Source organism: Hypanus sabinus (assembly GCF_030144855.1).
Source record: "Hypanus sabinus isolate sHypSab1 chromosome 24 unlocalized genomic scaffold, sHypSab1.hap1 SUPER_24_unloc_20, whole genome shotgun sequence".
Lineage (NCBI taxonomy): Eukaryota > Metazoa > Chordata > Chondrichthyes > Myliobatiformes > Dasyatidae > Hypanus > Hypanus sabinus.
Window position 1 is genome coordinate 5,541 of NW_026778934.1, and position 22,795 is coordinate 28,335.

Sequence of the window (22,795 nt, forward strand, 5' to 3'; positions counted from 1 at the left end):
TGTCACTGACTCTATCCCTCTCCCTCAGACCGTTCAGTTACCCTCCTCCCCCACACCCCTGTGTCACTGACTCTATCCCTCTCCCTCAGACCGTTCAGTTACCCTCCTCCCCCTCACCCTGTGTCACTGACTCTATCCCTCTCCCCCACACTCTGTGTCACTGACTCTATCCCTCTCCCTCACACCGTTCAGTTACCCTCCTCCCCCCACACCCTGTGTCACTGACTCTATCCCTCTCCCTCACACCGCTCAGTTACCCTCCTCCCCCACACACTGTGTCACTGACTCTATCCCTCTCCCTCACACCTTCAGTTACCCTCCTCCCACCACACCCTGTGTCACTGACTCTATCCCTCTCCCTCACACCTTCAGTTACCCTCCTCCCCCACACCCTGTGTCACTGACTCTATCCCTCTCCCTCACACCGTTCAGGTTACCCTCCTCCCCCACACCCCTGTGTCACTGACTCTATCCCTCTCCCTCAGACCGTTCAGTTACCCTCCTCCCCCACACCCTGTCTCACTGACTCTATCCCTCTCCCTCAGACCGTTCAGTTACCCTCCTCCCCCACACCCTGTCACTGACTCTATCCCTCTCCCCCACACTGTTCAGTTACCCTCCTCCCCCACACCCTGTGTCACTGACTCTATCCCTCTCCCTCACACTGTTCAGTTACCCTCCTCCCCCACACCCTGTGTCACTGACTCTATCCCTCTCCCCCACACTGTTCAGTTACCCTCCTCCCCCACACCCTGTGTCACTGACTCTATCCCTCTCCCTCACACCTTCAGTTACCCTCCTCCCCCACACCCTGTGTCACTGACTCTATCCCTCTCCCTCACACCTTCAGTTACCCTCCTCCCCCACACCCTGTGTCACTGACTCTATCCCTCTCCCTCACACCGTTCAGTTACCCTCCTCCCCCACACCCTGTGTCACTGACTCTATCCCTCTCCCTCAGACCGTTCAGTTACCCTCCTCCGCCACACCCTGTCACTGACTCTATCCCTCTCCCCCACACTGTTCAGTTACCCTCCTCCCCCACACCCTGTGTCACTCTATCCCTCTCCCCCACACTGTTCAGTTACCCTCCTCCCCCACACCCTGTGTTACTGACTCTATCCCTCTCCCTCACACTGTTCAGTTACCCTCCTCCCCCTCACCCTGTGTCACTGACTCCATCCCTCTCCCTCAGACCGTTCAGTTACCCTCCTCCCCCACACCCTGTGTCACTGACTCTATCCCTCTCCCTCACACTGTTCAGTTACCCTCCTCCCCCTCACCCTGTGTCTCTGACTCCATCCCTCTCCCTCAGACCGTTCAGTTACCCTCCTCCCCCACACCCTGTGTCACTGACTCCATCCCTCTCCCTCAGACCGTTCAGTTACCCTCCTCCCCCACACCCTGTGTCACTGACTCTATCCCTCTCCCTCAGACCGTTCAGTTACCCTCCTCCCCCACACCCTGTGTCACTGACTCTATCCCTCTCCCTCACACCGTTCAGTTACCCTCCTCCCCCTCACCCTGTGTCTCTGACTCCATCCCTCTCCCTCAGACCGTTCAGTTACCCTCCTCCCCCACACCCTGTGTCACTGACTCCATCCCTCTCCCTCAGACCGTTCAGTTACCCTCCTCCCCCACACCCTGTGTCACTGACTCTATCCCTCTCCCTCACACTGTGTTCAGTTACCCTCCTCCCCCACACCCTGTGTCACTGACTCTATCCCTCTCCTTCACACCGTTACCCTCCTCCCCCACACCCTGTGTCACTGACTCTATCCCTCTCCCTCACACCTTCAGTTACCCTCCTCCCCCTCACCCTGTGTCACTGACTCTATCCCTCTCCCCCACACTGTTCAGTTACCCTCCTCCCCCACACTCTGTGTCACTGACTCTATCCCTCTCCCTCACACCGTTCAGTTACCCTCCTCCCCCACACTCTGTGTCACTGACTCTATCCCTCTCCCTCACACTGTTCAGTTACCCTCCTCCCCCACACCCTGTGTCACTGACTCTATCCCTCTCCCTCACACCGTTCAGTTACCCTCCTCCCCCACACCCTGTGTCACTGACTCTATCCCTCTCCCTCACACCGTTCAGTTACCCTCCTCCCCCACACCCTGTGTCACTGACTCTATCCCTCTCCCTCACACCGTTCAGTTACCCTCCTCCCCCACACCCTGTCACTGACTCTATCCCTCTCCCTCACACTGTTCAGTTACCCTCCTCACCCACACCCTGTGTCACTGACTCTATCCCTCTCCCTCACACCGTGTTCAGTTACCCTCCTCCCCCACACCCTGTGTCACTGACTCTATCCCTCTCCCTCAGACCGTTCAGTTACCCTCCTCCCCCTCACCCTGTGTCACTGACTCTATCCCTCTCCCTCAGACTGTTCAGTTACCCTCCTCCCCCTCACCCTGTGTCACTGACTCTATCACTCTCCCTCACACTGTTGAGTTACCCTCCTCCCCCACACCCTGTGTCACTGACTCTATCCCTCTCCCCCACACATTCAGTTACCCTCCTCCCCCTCACCCTGTGTCACTGACTCTATCCCTCTCCCTCACACCGTTCAGTTACCCTCCTCCCCCACACCCTGTGTCACTGACTCTATCCCTCTCCCTCAGACCGTTCAGTTACCCTCCTCCCTCACACCCTGTGTCACTGACTCTATCCCTCTCCCTCACACCGTTCAGTTACCCTCCTCCCCCTCACCCTGTGTCACTGACTCTATCCCTCTCCCCCACACATTCAGTTACCCTCCTCCCCCACACCCTGTGTCACTGACTCTATCCCTCTCCCTCACACCGTTCAGTTACCCTCCTCCCCCACACCCTGTCACTGACTCTATCCCTCTCCGTCACACTGTTCAGTTACCCTCCTCCCCCACACCCTGTGTCACTGACTCTATCCCTCTCCCTCACACCCTGTGTCACTGACTCTATCCCTCTCCCCCACACCGTTCAGTTACCCTCCTCCCCCACACCCTGTGTCACTGACTCTATCCCTCTCCCTCACACTGTGTTCAGTTACCCTCCTCCCCCACACCCTGTGTCACTGACTCTATCCCTCTCCCTCACACCCTGTGTCACTGACTCTATCCCTCTCCCCCACACCGTTCAGTTACCCTCCTCCCCCACACCCTGTGTCACTGACTCTATCCCTCTCCCCCACACTGTTCAGTTACCCTCCTCACCCACACCCTGTGTCACTGACTCTATCCCTCTCCCCCACACCGTTCAGTTACCCTCCTCCCCCACACCCTGTGTCACTGACTCTATCCCTCTCCCTCACACTGTGTTCAGTTACCCTCCTCCCCCACACCCTGTGTCACTGACTCTATCCCTCTCCCTCACACTGTGTTCAGTTACCCTCCTCCCCCACACCCTGTGTCACTGACTCTATCCCTCTCCCTCACACCGTTCAGTTACCCTCCTCCCCCACACCCTGTCACTGACTCTATCCCTCTCCCCCACACTGTTCAGTTACCCTCCTCCCCCACACCCTGTGTCACTGACTCTATCCCTCTCCCTCACACTGTTCAGTTACCCTCCTCCCCCACACCCTGTGTCACTGACTCTATCCCTCTCCCCCACACTGTTCAGTTACCCTCCTCCCCCACACCCTGTGTCACTGACTCTATCCCTCTCCCTCACACCTTCAGTTACCCTCCTCCCCCACACCCTGTGTCACTGACTCTATCCCTCTCCCTCACACCTTCAGTTACCCTCCTCCCCCACACCCTGTGTCACTGACTCTATCCCTCTCCCTCACACCGTTCAGTTACCCTCCTCCCCCACACCCTGTGTCACTGACTCTATCCCTCTCCCTCAGACCGTTCAGTTACCCTCCTCCGCCACACCCTGTCACTGACTCTATCCCTCTCCCCCACACTGTTCAGTTACCCTCCTCCCCCACACCCTGTGTCACTCTATCCCTCTCCCCCACACTGTTCAGTTACCCTCCTCCCCCACACCCTGTGTTACTGACTCTATCCCTCTCCCTCACACTGTTCAGTTACCCTCCTCCCCCTCACCCTGTGTCACTGACTCCATCCCTCTCCCTCAGACCGTTCAGTTACCCTCCTCCCCCACACCCTGTGTCACTGACTCTATCCCTCTCCCTCACACTGTTCAGTTACCCTCCTCCCCCTCACCCTGTGTCTCTGACTCCATCCCTCTCCCTCAGACCGTTCAGTTACCCTCCTCCCCCACACCCTGTGTCACTGACTCCATCCCTCTCCCTCAGACCGTTCAGTTACCCTCCTCCCCCACACCCTGTGTCACTGACTCTATCCCTCTCCCTCAGACCGTTCAGTTACCCTCCTCCCCCACACCCTGTGTCACTGACTCTATCCCTCTCCCTCACACCGTTCAGTTACCCTCCTCCCCCTCACCCTGTGTCTCTGACTCCATCCCTCTCCCTCAGACCGTTCAGTTACCCTCCTCCCCCACACCCTGTGTCACTGACTCCATCCCTCTCCCTCAGACCGTTCAGTTACCCTCCTCCCCCACACCCTGTGTCACTGACTCTATCCCTCTCCCTCACACTGTGTTCAGTTACCCTCCTCCCCCACACCCTGTGTCACTGACTCTATCCCTCTCCTTCACACCGTTACCCTCCTCCCCCACACCCTGTGTCACTGACTCTATCCCTCTCCCTCACACCTTCAGTTACCCTCCTTCCCCTCACCCTGTGTCACTGACTCTATCCCTCTCCCCCACACTGTTCAGTTACCCTCCTCCCCCACACTCTGTGTCACTGACTCTATCCCTCTCCCTCACACCGTTCAGTTACCCTCCTCCCCCACACTCTGTGTCACTGACTCTATCCCTCTCCCTCACACCGTTCAGTTACCCTCCTCCCCCACACCCTGTGTCACTGACTCTATCCCTCTCCCTCACACCGTTCAGTTACCCTCCTCCCCCACACCCTGTCACTGACTCTATCCCTCTCCCTCACACTGTTCAGTTACCCTCCTCACCCACACCCTGTGTCACTGACTCTATCCCTCTCCCTCACACCGTGTTCAGTTACCCTCCTCCCCCACACCCTGTGTCACTGACTCTATCACTCTCCCTCACACTGTTGAGTTACCCTCCTCCCCCACACCCTGTGTCACTGACTCTATCCCTCTCCCCCACACATTCAGTTACCCTCCTCCCCCTCACCCTGTGTCACTGACTCTATCCCTCTCCCTCACACCGTTCAGTTACCCTCCTCCCCCACACCCTGTGTCACTGACTCTATCCCTCTCCCTCAGACCGTTCAGTTACCCTCCTCCCTCACACCCTGTGTCACTGACTCTATCCCTCTCCCTCACACCGTTCAGTTACCCTCCTCCCCCTCACCCTGTGTCACTGACTCTATCCCTCTCCCCCACACATTCAGTTACCCTCCTCCCCCACACCCTGTGTCACTGACTCTATCCCTCTCCCTCACACCGTTCAGTTACCCTCCTCCCCCACACCCTGTCACTGACTCTATCCCTCTCCGTCACACTGTTCAGTTACCCTCCTCCCCCACACCCTGTGTCACTGACTCTATCCCTCTCCCTCACACCCTGTGTCACTGACTCTATCCCTCTCCCCCACACCGTTCAGTTACCCTCCTCCCCCACACCCTGTGTCACTGACTCTATCCCTCTCCCTCACACTGTGTTCAGTTACCCTCCTCCCCCACACCCTGTGTCACTGACTCTATCCCTCTCCCTCACACCCTGTGTCACTGACTCTATCCCTCTCCCCCACACCGTTCAGTTACCCTCCTCCCCCACACCCTGTGTCACTGACTCTATCCCTCTCCCCCACACTGTTCAGTTACCCTCCTCACCCACACCCTGTGTCACTGACTCTATCCCTCTCCCCCACACCGTTCAGTTACCCTCCTCCCCCACACCCTGTGTCACTGACTCTATCCCTCTCCCTCACACTGTGTTCAGTTACCCTCCTCCCCCACACCCTGTGTCACTGACTCTATCCCTCTCCCTCACACTGTGTTCAGTTACCCTCCTCCCCCACACCCTGTGTCACTGACTCTATCCCTCTCCCTCACACCGTTACCCTCCTCCCCCACACCCTGTGTCACTGACTCTATCCCTCTCCCTCACACCCTGTGTCACTGACTCTATCCCTCTCCCTCACACCGTTACCCTCCTCCCCCACACCCTGTGTCACTGACTCTATCCCTCTCCCTCACACCGTGTTCAGTTACCCTCCTCCCCCACACCCTGTGTCACTGACTCTATCCCTCTCCCTCACACCGTTCAGTTACCCTCCTCCCCCACACCCTGTGTCACTGACTCTATCCCTCTCCCTCACACCCTGTGTCACTGACTCTATCCCTCTCCCTCACACCGTTCAGTTACCCTCCTCCCCCACACCCTGTGTCACTGACTCTATCCCTCTCCCCCACACTGTTCAGTTACCCTCCTCCCCCACACCCTGTGTCACTGACTCTATCCCTCTCCCTCACACCGTTCAGTTACCCTCCTCCCCCACACCCTGTGTCACTGACTCTATCCCTCTCCCTCACACCGTTCAGTTACCCTCCTCCCTCACACCCTGTGTCACTGACTCTATCCCTCTCCCTCAGACCGTTCAGTTACCCTCCTCCCTCACACCCTGTGTCACTGACTCTATCCCTCTCCCTCAGACCGTTCAGTTACCCTCCTCCCTCACACCCTGTGTCACTGACTCTATCCCTCTCCCTCACACTGTTCAGTTACCCTCCTCCCCCACACCCTGTGTCACTGACTCTATCCCTCTCCCTCACACCGTGTTCAGTTACCCTCCTCCCCCACACCCTGTGTCACTGACTCTATCCCTCTCCCTCACACTGTGTTCAGTTACCCTCCTCCCCCACACCCTGTGTCACTGACTCTATCCCTCTCCCTCACACTGTGTTCAGTTACCCTCCTCCCCCACACCCTGTGTCACTGACTCTATCCCTCTCCCTCACTCTGTGTACGGTGATCCCTCTCTCCCAGCGTCCTGATTAAACCTTTCTTCCTGCTGTTTGTGCAGCCCCAGACGATACTCTGTCCCTCTCTCTCACTCTCTCTGACGTCGGTGACTTCTGACACACTGTCCCACCGGGGACATTTCACACAGACCAGCCCAGACAGGATTGTTTCTGCACCGGGGTAGCGACTGTACGGCTTGATAATTCCCTGCCTCCCTGCTCCTCGGCAGCTCCCTCGCCTCCACCAAATCAGCCACTTTTACTCTGACCTCGTATTTGACAACGTCCCTCTCACGAGTGAACACTGAAAAAAAAGTTTAATTTATTAAATCGTACTTTTAAAACTTCTGGGGCGCTGTGTAGCGTAATGCTGTTACCGCTCAGGGTGTCGAAGTTCAGAGTTCAGAGTTCAGTCCCCTGCGTTCTCTGTGAGGAGTTTTCACGCTCTCCCCGGGACCGCGTGGGTTTCCTCCGGGTGCTCCGGTTTCCTCCCACAGTCTAAAGACTAGTTTGCTCGGCTAATTGGTCATTGTAAATTGTCCCGAGATTAGGCTCAGGTTACGTCGGGGGCAGCAAATCTTTTTCTGTGCTCTATCTCGATAAGTAAATGAATTGAAGATCGCTGTGTCCAGGTATGTTTCCATATTTTGAGGGCAGCCATTTAAGTCAAGAGGGGGAAGTTTTAAAAGAGGTGCGAGGGACACGATTGTTCTCTCTCATAGAGGTGAGTGCCTGGAACGTGCTAGTGGAGACAGAGAGGACAGAGGTAATTTAGGATCTCCTGGGTGGATACAGTTCCTTCACTGTATTGAAAGGGTCTCCACCTGAAACGCCGACTGTACTCTTTTCCTTCGATGCTGCCCGGCCTGCTGAGTTCCTCCAGCATTTTGTGTGTGTTGCTCAGATCTCCAGTATCTGCATATTCTCTCCTGTTTCTACGATTCCTTAGAGCCAGGGTTGGTATTGGGGAATAAGCTCCCACTACCTATTAAATCTCCCAATGGCCTGCGTCTCGGGTAGTCTCTGACAACCAAGTCCAGCTCCTGGCCTTCATGTCTGGCTTATCTCTACTGACAGGAGAAGGGGAAAGGAGGGTTACTGGCACCTTAAAGCCTGTCGCATCGGGCAGACGGGACTCGTCAGCCATGGTTGGCAGCTCGTCGGGGGAGAAGGAAAACTGATCTCAAACCTCCGCTGCCTTGCTGCTGCGCCCACGCATGGGGAAGGCTTTGGGAGTAAACCCCGAGGGCAAAATCCCGATCTGCACTCCCTAAGTCAGTTCTATGTTGAGTTCAACGCCAATTGGAAACTCCTGCAATGGTGCTGGTCCCAAACTTTATCGGTCTCTGCCGTTCCTTCTGATTCATCAGCTGAACGGAGCCTGCTTCACAGGTAACAGCTTGCCCTCCCTGGCTTGTGTATCACGAGCTGGACAGCTGGGACGCAACCCCAAGGAACGGGGGGCCTCAAACACAGATACATGAATGTAAGGGATTCGTTTAGCCAGTTGCTTAATTACTAGTTTAATTAGTTTTGCATGACCCAGTTGAAGTGGTAATTAAATAACTAGCTAAACTAATCCCTGTTAGTTTAGTGTTGGGCCTGTTCCTGTAGTGTTCTATGAACAAAGATTTGGGGCGATGACGCCATTCCCAAAAAGCAAAACAAAAATAAACCTTTTGGATTCTTGTTTTCCAGGACGAGTTCTGTTTTTCCTCCCCGATCTCCCTCGTCATTTACAGCCCTCTCCCAATTAACCCATGCCAAGTATGGTTCCGACACTAGGGAGGGGGCAGCAGGCCTCAAGCTTGGGCCTCAGCTTAATGGATCTGGGAGTAGGCCTTGTGGGCTCCAGAAGGCCAAAGGTGAAGGAATGGGGCCTGTTATCAGGACCACAGCTTTTAATCATTTCCCCCTGCCAGGTCCCAGTGGAGATTAGAACAACATCAACCTGCCCTTTGTTATTATTTCATCAAAAGATCAAGGCCGGGGTTTGATTGGGTGAGTGGAAACGTGAGTTAGTTCTGCAATAACAGGCGAGGGTTGGTCGTGTTTGAGCCCGGAAAGAGCTGCTCTGCTTTTTATCATGTTTCCAAAACAAAACGTCAGCCTCTGGATGTTGTGTCAGCCGCTCATTCGGGACTGGTACCCGCCCCGGAGGCTTCAGGGCGAGCAGGCCGCACGTCGCTGAGTTACAGCGAGTCCTGCGATCTCTCGCCGATTCTCCAGGAGTGTGGCCCCCGCTCCTCGCCGCCCCTCCTGCCGCGTTCCCTCCGCACTGCCTCTCCCTCTGCAGGGCTCCCTGAAAGAGAGGAAGCACCTTCCTCAACGTCACTCCCTCCACCACTCCTCTCACAGATCTGAGGCCTTTGCCACCTCTCTCACCCCTCGCTTCACACCGCCCTCCCTCAATGATTCTCCCTCTCCTCCCTGCTCATTGTCCCTCCCACCCTCACTTACCATCCATCCCAAAGTGCTGAACTCCCTCACTACCACCTCTCTCACCATTTCACCCGCCCCCTCATCCCACTACTCCTCCCTCAGAACTGAGCTTCCTCACCTCCCCCTCCCACAGCGCCCACCTCCCACACTGCCTCCCCCCACCCAGACAATAATGAAGCTCCCTCACCAACCCCCACCCTACCCCACCTGCCCCACATCGCGAAGCGGGAGAGTTAATTCAGAGGGAGGCCGTTTCAAGTGTTTTATTCTCGAATACAGAGCGTGAGGCCATTCTGTCCGTCACAACGCACGGGACACAGAGTCGTGAGCTGGCGGCGGGGGGGGGGGGGGCGGGACTGTTACCAATGGTCCCCGGTACTGGGTGTGGGGTGGGGGGGGAGAGAGGGAGATGGAGAGGGATGAAGGGGACCAGGGAGGTGAGGAGAGGGAGAGGAGGAGAGTAGGGATAGGAGGAAGAGGAAGTAGAGAGGGCAGGAGATGAGAGGGATAGAAAGAGGGAGAAAGGGAGGGAAGATGGGGAGAGGGAAGATGGTAAGGGGAAGGGAGGAAAAGAGGGAGGGTTGGGGAGAGAGGGAGGAAAGGGAGAGAGGGAGAGAGAAGAAACAGGGAGAGTGGGAGGGGAAGGGAAAAGGGAGGGTGAGGGAGGGGTGGGGTGAGAAGGGGAGAGGGAGCAGGTAGAGGAAAGGGAAGAGAGAGAGGTGAGAGAGAAAGAGCAGAGAGGGAGAGTGGGAGGGGAAAAGGAGGGAGGGAGGGGAAGAGAGGTAATAGAGGGAGGGGGTAGAGGAAGAGGGGTGGTGAGAGGGAGAGGAGGGTGATGATAGGACGAGGGGGTGGGAGAAGAGGGAGGGTGATGGTGGGAGGAGGGGGGTAGTGAGAGGGAAGGTGGTGATAGGAAGAGGGGGTGGGATGAGAGGTAGTGGTGAGAGGGAGAGGGGAGAAGGAGGAAGGGGGTAGGAGGAGAGGGGTAATGAGAGGGAGGGTGGTGATAGGAAGAGGGGAGGAGGAAGAGGGGGTGGCGAGAGGGGAGAGGGAGGAAGGGGGTGGCGAGAGGGAGAGGGTGGTGATAGGAAGAGGGGGTGGGAGGAGAGGTAGTAGGGAGAGGGGAGAAGGAGGAAGGTGGTGGGAGGAGAGGGGTGAGGGAGGAAGAGGGGGTGGCGAGAGGGAGAGGGGAGAGGGAGGGTGGGGAGAGGGAGAGGGGAGGATGAGGGAGAGGGGAGGGTACCCCGCCCTTCCCCACCCCTCAGGCGGGGAAGCAGATGGAGCAGCACTCCAGGCAGATCTCCACGCACTCGCCGGTCCCACAGCACTCGTGCAGCAGCCCGCAGCCCCCGCCCCACGGGCAGACCTCCTCGGCGGCCCCGCAGCCCTCGGCCCCCCCGGCACAGCAGCCGCCCCCCCCGGCCGGGGTGGACACCCCCTCCGTCCCAGCGCACTCCAGCGTCCCGCAGAACGAGAGCAGCTCACAGAACAGGCAGGCAAGCACGCAGTGCAGGCAGAAGTCTGTGGGCGAGAGGGGCGACGGGGAGGAGGGAGGGGATACACAGAAGGGGGCGAGGGGGGAGTATATTGAGGGTGAATGATCAGGGGAGAGAGGGATGGGTGAGGAGAAGAGTGGGGTGGGGAGGGTGATCATGAGGGAGGGTGAGGGAAGAAGAAAAGGAAGGGGGGGGAACAGAGGAAGTGGGGGAGGTGGGAGGGGAGGGGAAAGGAAAAGAGGGGTGTGAGAGGGGAGATGAGGGGGAGGGGAGAGTGGGGATGGGCAGGGGAGGGGTAGAAGGGGAGGGGGATATGTGTAGAAAGGGGTGGGAGAGGGGAAGTGAAGAAGAGGTTGAGGGGAAGGATATAGGGGAGAGGTGGAGTAGAGACCAGGTAACAGAGTAAGTGTTAGGGCAAGGGGTGGAGTGGGGTAAAGAGAGAGAGGTTTGTCAGAGTGAGGGGAGGAGAGCAGGAAGGGATGGAGCAGGGAGGGGAGGAAGGGATGGGAGAGCGAGATGGGGGAGAGAAGTAGGCGGGTGGATTGGGGGAGAAATGAGAACAGGTTAGAGTCGTGGAACATCCTGATGGGGGTATAAGGAAGATGAGCCCATCCCCACCAAACCCTGAAGCCCAGGATGAACTTCAGCCACTGCGTGTGTGTGTGTGTGTGTGTCTGTGTCTGTGTGTGTGTGTCTGAGTGTGAGTGTGTGTGTCTGACTCTGTGTGTGTGTCTGTGTGCGTGCGTGTCTGTGTGTGTGTGTCTGTGTTAGTGTGTGTGTCTGTGTGTGTGTGTCTGTGTGAGTGTATGTGTGCGTGCGTGTCTGTGTGTGTGTGTCTGTGTGAGTGTGTCTGTGTGTGTGTGTCTGTATGAGTGTGTCTGTGTGTGTGTGTGTGTGTGTGTGTCTGTGTGCGTGCGTCTGTGTGTGTGTGTCTGTGTGAGTGTGTCTGTGTGTGTGTGTCTGTGTGTGCGTGTCTGTGTGTGTGTCTGTGTGAGTGTGTCTGTGTGTGTGTGTGTGTCTGTGTGAGTGTGTCTGTGTGTGTGTGTGTGTGTGTGTGCGTGTCTGTGTGTGTGCGTATCTATGTGTGTGTGTGTGTCTGTGTCTGTGTGTGTGCATATCTATGTGTGTGTGTGTGTCTGTGTGTGTGTCTGTCTGTCTGTGTGTGTGCCTGTGTTTGTCTGTGTGTGTGTGTGTGTCTCTGTGTGTGTCTGTGTGCGTGAATGTCTGTGTGTGTGTCTGTCTGTTTCTGTCTGTGTGTGTGTGTCTGTGTCTGTGTGTGTCTCTATGTGTGTGTGTCTGTTTCTGTCTGTGTGTGTTTGTGTGCGTGTGTGTCTGTGTGTCTGTCTGTGTGTGTGCGTATCTGTGTGTGTGTGTCTGTCTGTGGGTCTATGTGTGTGTGTGTCTGTGTGTGCGTATCTGTGTGTGTGTGTCTGTGTATGTGTGTCTCTGTGTCTGTGTGTGTGTATCTATGTGTCTGTGTGAGTGTGTGTCTGTGTGTGTGTATATGTATGTGTGTCTGTGTGTGTGTGTATACGTATGTGTGTCAGTGTGTGTGTGTGTCTATGTGTGTGTGTATGTGTCTGTCTGTGTGTGTGTCTGTGTGCGTGTGTGTGTGTGTCTGACTCTGTGTGTGTGTGTGCGCGTGCGTGTCTGTGTGTGTGTGTGTCTGTGTGCGTGCGTGTCTGTGTGTGTATGTCTGTGTCTGTCTGTCTCTGTGTGTGTGTGTCTGTGTCTGTGTGTGTGCGTATCTATGTGTGTGTGTCTCTATGTGTCTGTGTTTGTGTGTGTCTGTGTCTGTGTGTGTGCATATCTATGTGTGTGTCTGTCTGTGTGTGTGTCTGTGTTTGTGTGTGTGTCTGTGTGTGTGTGTGTCTCTGTGTGTGTGCATGTCTGTGTGTGTGTCTGTGTATGTGTGTCTCTGTGTGTATCTATGTGTCTGTGTGAGTGTGTGTCTGTGTGTGTGTATATGTATGTGTGTCTGTGTGTGTGAGTGTGGGCGTGTCTGTGTCTGTGTCTGTGTGTGCGTATCTATATGTGTGTGTGCATCTGTATGTGTATCTATGTGTCTGTGTGAGTGTGTGTGTGTCTGTGTGTGTGTTTGTGTCTGTCTGTGTGCATACGTGTCTGTCTGTGCGTGTGTCTGTGTGTGTGCGTATCTATATGTGTGTGAGTGTGTGAGTCTGTGTCTGTCTGTGCGTATCTATGTGTGTGTGCGTGTCTGTGTGTGTGTGTCTGTGTGTGTGAGTGTGGGCGTGTCTGTGTCTGTGTGTGCGTATCTATATGTGTGTGTGCATCTGTATGTGTATCTATGTGTCTGTGTGAGTGTGTGTGTGTCTGTGTGTGTGTTTGTGTCTGTCTGTGTGCATACGTGTCTGTCTGTGCGTGTGTCTGTGTGTGTGCGTATCTATATGTGTGTGAGTGTGTGAGTCTGTGTCTGTCTGTCTGTGTGCGTATCTATGTGTGTGTGTGTGCGTGTCTGTGTGTGCGTGCCTGTGTGTGTGTCTGTGTTTGTCTGTGTGTGTGTGTGTCTCTGTGTGTGTCTGTATGCATGCATGTCTGTGTGTGTGTGTCTGTGTCTGTCCGTGTGTGTGTGTGTGTGTGTGTGTCTGTCTGTCTGTTTCTGTCTGAATGTGTGTGGGTCTGTGTGTGTATGTGTGTGTCTCTCTGTGTGTGTGTCTGTTTCTGTCTGTGGGTGTCTGTGTGTGTGTCTGTCTGTGTGTGTCTGCCTGTCTGTCTGTGTATATGTGTGTGTGTCTGTGTGTGTGCGTATCTATATGTGTGTGTGCATCTGTATGTGTATCTATGTGTCTGTGTGAGTGTGTGTGTGTCTGTGTGTGTGAGTGTGGGCGTGTCTGTGTATGTGTCTGTGTCTGTGTGTGTGCGTATCTATATGTGTGTGTGCATCTGTATGTGTATCTATGTGTCTGTGTGAGTGTGTGTGTGTCTGTGTGTGTGTTTGTGTCTGTCTGTGTGTGTGCATACGTGTCTGTCTGTGCGTGTGTCTGTGTGTGTGCGTATCTATATGTGTGTGAGTGTGTGAGTCTGTGTGTCTGTCTGTGTGTGTATCTATGTGTGTGTGCGTGTCTGTGTGTGTGAGTGTGTGTGTCTGTGTCTGTCTGTGTGTGTGCGTATCTATGTGTGTGTGTGTGTGCGTGTCTGTGCGTGTCTCTGTGTGTGTGTGTGTGTCTGTGTTTGTCTGTGTGTGTGTGTGTCTCTGTGTGTGTCTGTATGCATGCATGTCTGTGTCTGTGTGTGTGCATATCTATGTGTGTGTGTGTGTCTGTGTGTGTGTCTGTCTGTCTGTGTGTGTGTCTGTGTTTGTCTGTGCGTGTGTGTGTGTGTGTCTCTGTGTGTGTCTGTGTGCGTGAATGTCTGTGTGTGTGTCTGTCTGTTTCTGTCTGTGTGTGTGTCTGTGTCTGTGTGTGTATGTGTGTGTCTCTATGTGTGTGTGTCTGTTTCTGTCTGTGTGTGTTTGTGTGCGTGTGTGTCTGTGTGTGTCTGCCTGCCTGTCTGTGTATATGTGTGTGTGGTGTGTCTGTGTGTCTGTCTGTGTGTGTGCGTATCTGTGTGTGTGTGTCTGTCTGTGGGTCTATGTGTGTGTGTGTCTGTGTGTGCGTATCTGTGTGTGTGTGTGTCTGTGTATGTGTGTCTCTGTGTCTGTGTGTGTATCTATGTGTCTGTGTGAGTGTGTGTCTGTGTGTGTGTATATGTATGTGTGTCTGTGTGTGTGTGTATACGTATGTGTGTCTGTGTGTGTGTGTGTCCATGTGTGTGTGTGTGTGTCTGTCTGTGTGTGTGTCTGTGTGCGTGTGTGTGTGTGTCTGACTCTGTGTGTGTGTGTGCGCTTGCGTGTCTGTGTGTGTGTGTGTCTGTGTGCGTGCGTGTCTGTGTGTGTATGTCTGTGTCTGTCTGTGTGTGTCTGTCTCTGTGTGTGTGTGTCTGTGTCTGTGTGTGTGCGTATCTATGTGTGTGTGTCTCTATGTGTCTGTGTTTGTGTGTGTCTGTGTCTGTGTGTGTGCATATCTATGTGTGTGTCTGTCTGTGTGTGTGTCTGTGTTTGTGTGTGTGTCTGTGTGTGTGTGTGTCTCTGTGTGTGTCTGTGTGTGTGCATGTCTGTGTGTGTGTCTGTGTATGTGTGTCTCTGTGTGTATCTATGTGTCTGTGTGAGTGTGTGTCTGTGTGTGTGTATATGTATGTGTGTCTGTGTGTCTGTGTGTGTGAGTGTGGGCGTGTCTGTGTCTGTGTCTGTGTGTGCGTATCTATATGTGTGTGTGCATCTGTATGTGTATCTATGTGTCTGTGTGAGTGTGTGTGTGTCTGTGTGTGTGTTTGTGTCTGTCTGTGTGCATACGTGTCTGTCTGTGCGTGTGTCTATGTGTGTGCGTATCTATATGTGTGTGAGTGTGTGAGTCTGTGTCTGTCTGTGTGCGTATCTATGTGTGTGTGCGTGTCTGTGTGTGTGAGTGTGTGTGTCTGTGTCTGTCTGTGTGTGTGCGTATCTATGTGTGTGTGTGTGCGTGTCTGTGTGTGCGTGTCTGTGTGTGTGTCTGTGTTTGTCTGTGTGTGTGTGTGTGTGTGTCTCTGTGTGTGTCTGTATGCATGCATGTCTGTGTGTGTGTGTGTGTGTGTGTCTGTCTGTCTGTTTCTGTCTGAATGTGTGTGGGTCTGTGTATGTATGTGTGTGTCTGTTTCTGTCTGTGGGTGTCTGTGTGTGTGTCTGTCTGTGTTTGTCTGCCTGTCTGTCTGTGTATATGTGTGTGTGTCTGTGTGTGTGCGTATCTATATGTGTGTGTGCATCTGTATGTGTATCTATGTGTCTGTGTGAGTGTGTGTGTGTCTGTGTGTGTGAGTGTGGGCGTGTCTGTGTATGTGTCTGTGTCTGTGTCTGTGTGTGTGCGTATCTATATGTGTGTGTGCATCTGTATGTGTATCTATGTGTCTGTGTGAGTGAGTGTGTGTGTGTCTGTGTGTGTGTTTGTGTCTGTCTGTGTGTGTGCATACGTGCCTGTCTGTGCGTGTGTCTGTGTGTGTGCGTATCTATATGTGTGTGAGTGTGTGAGTCTGTGTCTGTCTGTGTGTGTGCGTATCTATGTGTGTGTGCGTGTCTGTGCGTGTCTGTATGCATGCATGTCTCTGTGTGTGTGTGTGTCTGTCTGTCTGTCTGTTTCTGTCTGAGTGTGTGTGGGTCTGTGTCTGTGTGTGTATGTGTGTGTCTCTATGTGTGTGTGTCTGTTTCTGTCTGTGGGTGTCTGTGTGTGTGTCTGTCTGTGTGTGTCTGCCTGTCTGTCTGTGTATATGTGTGTGTGTCTGTGTGTGTACATATCTATGTGTCTGTGTGTGTGTGTCTATGCGTATCTATGTGTGTGTGTGTGTGTGTCTGTGTGTGTGTCTGTGTCTGTCTGTGTGTGTGCATATCTATGTGTGTGTGTGATTGTGTGTGTCTGTGTGCGTGGTGTCTGTGTGCATGCGTGTCTCTGTGTGTGTGTCTGTGTGTCTGTGTCTGTGTGTGTGCGTATCTATGTGTGTGTGTCTGTGTATGTGTATCTATGTGTCTGTGTGCATACGTGTCTGTGAGTGTCTGTGTGTGTGTGTCTGTGTGTGTGTGTGTGTCTCTGTGTGTGTGTGTGTGTGTCCGTGTCTGTGTCTGTGTGCGTGTCTGTCTGTGTGTGTCTGTCTGTGTGTGTCTGCCTGTGTATATATGTGTGTGTCTGTGTGTGTGCGTATCTGTGTGTGTGTGTCTGTGTATGTGTGTCTCTATGTGTCTGTGTGAGTGTGTGTGTGTGTGTGTGTGTGTGTGTATGTGTCTGTGTTTGTGTGTGTGTGTGTGTGTGTGTGTCTGTGTATATGTGTCTGTGTCTGTGTATATGTGTGTCTGTGTGCGTGTGTCTGTGTCTGTGTGTGTGCGTATCTGTGTGTGTGTCTCTATGTGTCTGTCTGTGTGTGTATGTGTGGTGTGTGTGTGTGTGGTGCGTGTGTGTGGTGCGTGTGTGTGTGTGTGTCTGTGTGCATACGTGTCTGTGTCTGTGTGTGTGCGTATCTGTGTGTGTGTGTGTGTGTCTGTCTGTGTGTGTGTGTCTGTGTGTGTGCGTATCTATATGTGTGTGTGTGTCTGTGTATGTGTATCTATGCATCTGTGAGAATGTGTGTGTGTCTGTGTGTGTATATGTGTGTGTCTGTGTCTGTGTATCTATGTGTCTGTGTCTGTGTATCTATGTGTGTGTGTCTGTGTGTCTGTGTCTGTGTATCTATGTGTCTGTGTGAGTGTGTCTGTGTGTGTGTATCTATGTGTCTGTGTGAGTGTGTCTGTGTCTGTGTGTGTGTATATGTGTGTGTCTGTGTCTGTGTGTCTGTGTATCTAAGTGTCTGTGTCTGTGTGTGTGTCTGTGTGTGTGTGTGTGTCTGTGTCTGTGTCTGTCTCTGTGTGTGTGTCTGTGTGTGTGCGTATCTATATGTGTGTGTGTCTGTGTCTGTGTATCTATGTGTCTGTGTCTGTGTATCTATGTGTGTGTGTCTGTGTGTCTGTGTCTGTGTATCTATGTGTCTGTGTGAGTGTGTCTGTGTGTGTGTATCTATGTGTCTGTGTGAGTGTGTCTGTGTCTGTGTGTGTGTATATGTGTGTGTCTGTGTCTGTGTGTCTGTGTATCTATGTGTCTGTGTCTGTGTGTGTGTCTGTGTGTGTGTGTGTCTGTGTCTGTGTCTGTCTCTGTGTGTGTGTGTCTGTGTGTGTGCGTATCTATATGTGTGTGTGTCTGTGTATGTGTATCTATGTATCTGTGAGAGTGTGTGTGTGTCTGTGTGTGTATATGTGTGTGTCTGTGTCTGTGTATCTATGTGTCTGTGTCTGTGTATCTATGTGTGTGTGTCTGTGTGTCTGTGTCTGTGTATCTATGTGTCTGTGTGTGTGTGTCTGTGTGTGTGTATCTATGTGTCTGTGTGAGTGTGTCTGTGTGTGTGTGTGTGTCTATACAGGTAGTGTAAGGCACAGAGTATCCATCACAACACTTCACTTTATTACAAGCACACTGAACACGGTCACGAGCTGGTGATTCAGTGAGGGGGGGGCTGTTGGTGAGCCCACATCTGGGGTACCACAGACAATGTGGGTTCCCTTGTGTACTCAACAGACCCCCTCTCCCTCCCCACCCCTCCTACCGCAAGGGAGGGGGTCAGGCAGGGGTGTGGGGGGGGTCTCATCTCCTCTGGGACAGGACTGGGGAAGGAGGGGAGGTGGTACCCCTGGAGCGGAAACGAGGACGGAGACAAGGTAGGGAGGGAAGGTCTCCCCCTCCCCTCTCGAAATGCGGCTGGAGGATGGGGGTGGGGTTTGGATTGGTGGGTGGATTCTCAGCAGGGAGGAGGGCTGGTGAGAGGTTCCCAGGTCTGCATTGTGGGTGATAGGCTGGGTGGGGGCATGTGGGATCGGACTGCCCCTGCTTCCTGCTGTTCCCCCTTCCCCTTCCCCTTCTCGTGATTTTTATTAACGACCTGGATGTGGGGGTAGAAGGGTGGGTTGGCGAGTTTACAGATGACACAAAGGTTGGTGGTGTTGTAGATAGTGTAGAGGATTGTCGAAGATTGCAGAGAGACACTGATAGAATGCAGAAGTGGGCTGAGAAGTGGCAGATGGAGTTCAACCCGGAGAAGAGTGGGGTGACACACACAAAATGCTGGTGGAACACAGCAGGCCAGGCAGCATCTCTAGGGAGAAACACTGTCGACGTTTCGGGCCGAGACCCTTCGTCAGTGTGAGGTGTTACACTTTGGAAGGACAAACTCCAAGGCAGAGTACAGAGTAAATGGCAGGATACTTGGTAGTGTGGAGGAGCAGAGGGATCTGGGGGTACATATCCACAGATCCCTGAAAGTTGCCTCACAGGTAGATAGGGTAGTTAAGAAAGCTTATGGGGTGTTAGCTTTCATAAATCGAGGGACAGAGTTTAAGGGTCGTGGGGTAATGATGCAGCTCTATAAAACTTAGGAAACACTTGGAGTACTGTGTCCAGTTCTGGTCGCCTCACTATAGGAAGGATGTAGAAGCACTGGAAAGGGTACAGAGGAGATTTACCAGGATGCTGCCTGGCTTAGAGAGTATGGGTTATTATCAGAGAGTAAGGGAGCTAAGGCTTTACTCTTTGGAGAGAAGGAGGATGAGAGGAGACATGATAGAGGTATACAAGATATTAAGAGGAATAGAGTTTATGTTAAGTGGACAGCCAGCGCCTCTTCCCCAGGGCACCACTGCTCAATACAAGAGGACATGGCTTTAAGGTAAGGGGAGGGAAGTTCAAGGGGGATATTAGAGGAAGGTTTTTCACTCAGAGAGTGGTTGGTGCGTGGAATGCACTGCCTGAGTCAGTGGTGGAGGCAGATACACTAGTGAAGTTTAAGATTCTACTAGACAGGTATATGGAGGAATTTAAGGTGGGGGTATATATGAGAGGCAGGGTTTAAGGGTCGGCACAACATTGTGGGCTGAAGGGCCTGTACTGTGCTGTACTAATCTATGTTCTATTTCACCCCTCCCCCCAGTTCGTTTCACGCTCCCTCTCTCGTGCGATCCTTCACCCTCCCCGTTTGCGCTCCCTCGCAGTCAGCGGTAGCAGAGCTCGGAGATCTCCAGCGCCAGCTCCAGGCACTCTGCTGACTGCTGGCAGGGCTCCAGCAGGGAGCAGTCCCACAGCGCCCGGCAGCCCCGCAGCGTCTCCCCGCCGGTCGCGGCGCCCAGACCCGGCGGCCCGCAACCGCGGCATGGCGCCGGCGACGGGCACAGGGCGGGCAGCAGGGCGCAGCCATCCCCCGGGCGGCAGAACAGGCAGCTGAGCAGCAGAGAGACACAGAGATCTGTGAGGGGCGGTGGGGCGGACATGGGGGAGAGAGGAGGGAGAGTGGGGGAGAGAGAGAGAGGGGAGAGAGAGAGGGAGAGAGAGAGGAGAGAGAGTGGGGAGAGAGAGGGGGAGAGAGCGTGGGGAGAGAGAGGGGGAGAGAGGGGGAGGAGGGGGGGAGGAGAGTGGGGAGAGAGGTGGGGAGAGAGGGGGAGAGAGAGGAGAGAGAGTGGGGAGAGAGGGGGAGAGAGAGGAGAGAGAGTGGGGAGAGAGAGTGGGGAGAGAGAGGGGGAGGGGAGAGAGGGGGAGAGAGAGGGGGAGAGAGAGGGGGAGAGAGAGTGGGGAGGGGGAGAGTGGGGGAGAGAGGGGGGAGGAGAGGGGGGAGGAGAGAGGGGGAGGAGAGTGGGGTGAGAGAGGGGGAGGGGAGAGAGAGAGGGGGGAGAAAGAGTGGGGAGGGGGAGGAGAGAGAGGGGGGAGAGGGGGAGGAGAGGGGAGAGGGGGAGGAGAGGGGAGAGAGAGTGGGGAGGAGGGGGGGAGGGGGGGAGAGGGGAGAGAGAGAGTGGGGGAGAGGGGAGAAAGAGGGGGAGGAGAGAGTGGGGATAGGGGAGAGACAGGGGGAGGAGGGGAGAAGCGAGTGGGGGAGAGGGGAGGAGAGAGTGGGGGAGGAGAGGGGGAGGAAGGGGGAGAGGGAGGGGGGAGAGAGGGGAGAGAGTGGGGAGAGAGGGGGAGGAGAGAGAGGGGGGAGGAGATGGGGAGGAGAGAGGGGAGTGGGGCAGTGAGAGGAGAGGGGGATAGGGGTGGTGAGAGGAGAGAGGGATAGGGGTGATGAGGAGAGAGGGGGTTAGGGGTGGTGAGAGGGGGATAGGGGTGGTGAGAGGGGGACAGGAGTCGGGAGAGGGGAGAGGGCGTTGGGAGATGGGAGAGAAAATAGAGGGGGTTTGAGAGGGAGAGTGAGCGGGGGCAAGGGGAAGATGGGAAGGAGTGGGGGCAAAAAGATGGTCAGTGGTAAAGAGAGGCAATGGGAGAGAAGGGAGAGTGGTAGAGAGGGAAGTGGAAAAAAGAGATAGAGAGAGAGAGAGAGAGAGAGAGAGATGTTAGTACAGTTGAAGCCAGTCCCCAAAGCATTAGTAACCCTGTTTGCCCCAAGCGTTTGCTGTACTTTCTACAATTCCCCCCCCCCACAAGAACCCAGTCTGATTCCCACATCCTACACACGGCACCCACCCGCCGCAGTCGGTAAGGAGTTCCTGCATCCTCCCCGTGTCCCCGTGGTTTCCTCCCGCGGTCCGAAGAGGTAGCAGTCAGTCAGTTAATTGGTCATTGGAAACTACCCTCTGACTAGGTCGGTGTCTGGGTGCCCCGGCTGGAAAGGGTCTCCAAAGACTGGAGAAGTACTGAGGAGAGTCTTCTCACTGGACCACCGACGCGCAGGAAAGCATCCCGATACACCATGGCTCGGAATAGCGCCTGCTCCGCCCGTGACCGCAAGGACCCAGCTCAGCCCCCCCTGCACAGACTCCATCTGCACCTCACTCTGCCATCGTAATCAAACCGCCCCCCCACCCACCATCGGGCGGAAGGGACAATAGCCTGAAAGTGCGTCCCACCAGGCTCCAGGACCATTATGGTGATCGTCTCTTGGCCTCACAATTAGACCTTGAACCTTGCTGTCCTGGCCTGCACTTTCTCTGAAGCTGCTACACTTTATTCTGCTTTCCGCTGTTGCTTTACCTTGTTCCACCTCATCTTCTTTTTACAGAACTCACGCGCAAACTACAAACATCAGGATTTACAAGACTGTTAATGATTTCTCCTTAAAATATGGTCACTATGTACAAAACAGCCGGTTCCTTGGGGGGCCCATCATTACCAGAAAGCCCCCACTGTACCCATTGTGACCATGTGCCCCCACTCCAAGGGCCCATAAGACATGAGCAGAAATAGGCCATTCGGCCCATCGAGTCTGTTGCACCTCTCCATCACGGCTGATTTATTATCCCTCTCAACCCCATTCTCCTGTCTTCTCCCCGTAACTTATGACGCCCTGACTAATCAAGAACCTATCAAGCTCCACTTTAAATATTTCTGATGACTTGGCCTCCACAGCCATCTGTGGCAATGAATTCCACAGATCTGCCGCCCTCTGGTTAAAGAAATTCCTCCTCATCTCTGTTCTAAATGGACATCACTCTATTCTGAGGCTGTGCCCTCTGGCCCGAGATTCACCCACAGGTGTGATCTGTATGAACGAGACTAGAATATACAAGCGAGGATGTAACGTTGGCACTTGCACTGTCGTGAGCATCTTTGGGCCCCTTATGGAAGAAAGGGTTGAAATGAGCTGTATTGTGGGTACTAGACCCCCCCCAGGATCCAGGACATCTTCAACGAGTGGTGCCTCAGAAAGGCAGCACTCACGTCTACAGTGATGAAATGCTCTGAGAGGCTGGTCATGACCAGACTGAACTCCTGTCTCAGCAAGGACCTGGGCCCACTGCAATTTGTCTATCGCAGTCGCAATCTCAATGGCTCTTGACTCAGCCGTGGATTGCCTGGACAATACAAACACACGTCAGGATAGTGTTCATTGACCAGAGCTCAGCATTTAACACCATCATTCCTACAGTCCCGATCAACGAGCTGCAGAACCTGGCCCTCTGCAAGTGAAAGATCACGAGGTTGAAAGATGGGGGTGGATCTTTTGGCCCTTGTTGGGTGAGTTTAGAAACTAAATCGGTATCAGCTTATGCTTTGGGTTCTATTTTAGGGACTTCTCTCCCTTTTGCTCTTTCTAAATTGCCGAAACGAATTGACAACCCGATAGTTAAACATACATTGCGTATATGGTTTCAATTTCGGAGATTTTTTGGGTTGACTCAATTCGTTTTAAATAGTCCTATTGTATCTAATTGTTTTTTTCACCCTTCCATTATAGATCAAGCTTATTCAGCTTGGAAAACTAAGGGATTACTAAGATTTTCTGATTTATTTTTAGATAATTGTTTCATGTCTTTTGAACAATTATCCAACAGATATAACTTGCCGAGATTTCATTTTTTTAGATATTTA

At 54.0% G+C, this 22,795-nt stretch overlaps 1 protein-coding gene across 1 annotated transcript in view; it reads right to left on the reverse strand.

Moving 5' to 3' along the window:
* Nucleotides 1-9,763: 9,763 nt before the first annotated feature.
* Nucleotides 9,764-22,795, reverse strand: part of LOC132385480 (uncharacterized) — an 86,022-nt gene continuing 72,990 nt past the window's right edge. The window contains exon 5 of the mRNA XM_059957575.1: nt 9,764-10,929. Coding sequence (XP_059813558.1) covers nt 10,670-10,929 — 260 coding nt within the window. The 3' untranslated portion in view covers nt 9,764-10,669. The remainder of the gene's footprint in view (nt 10,930-22,795) is intronic.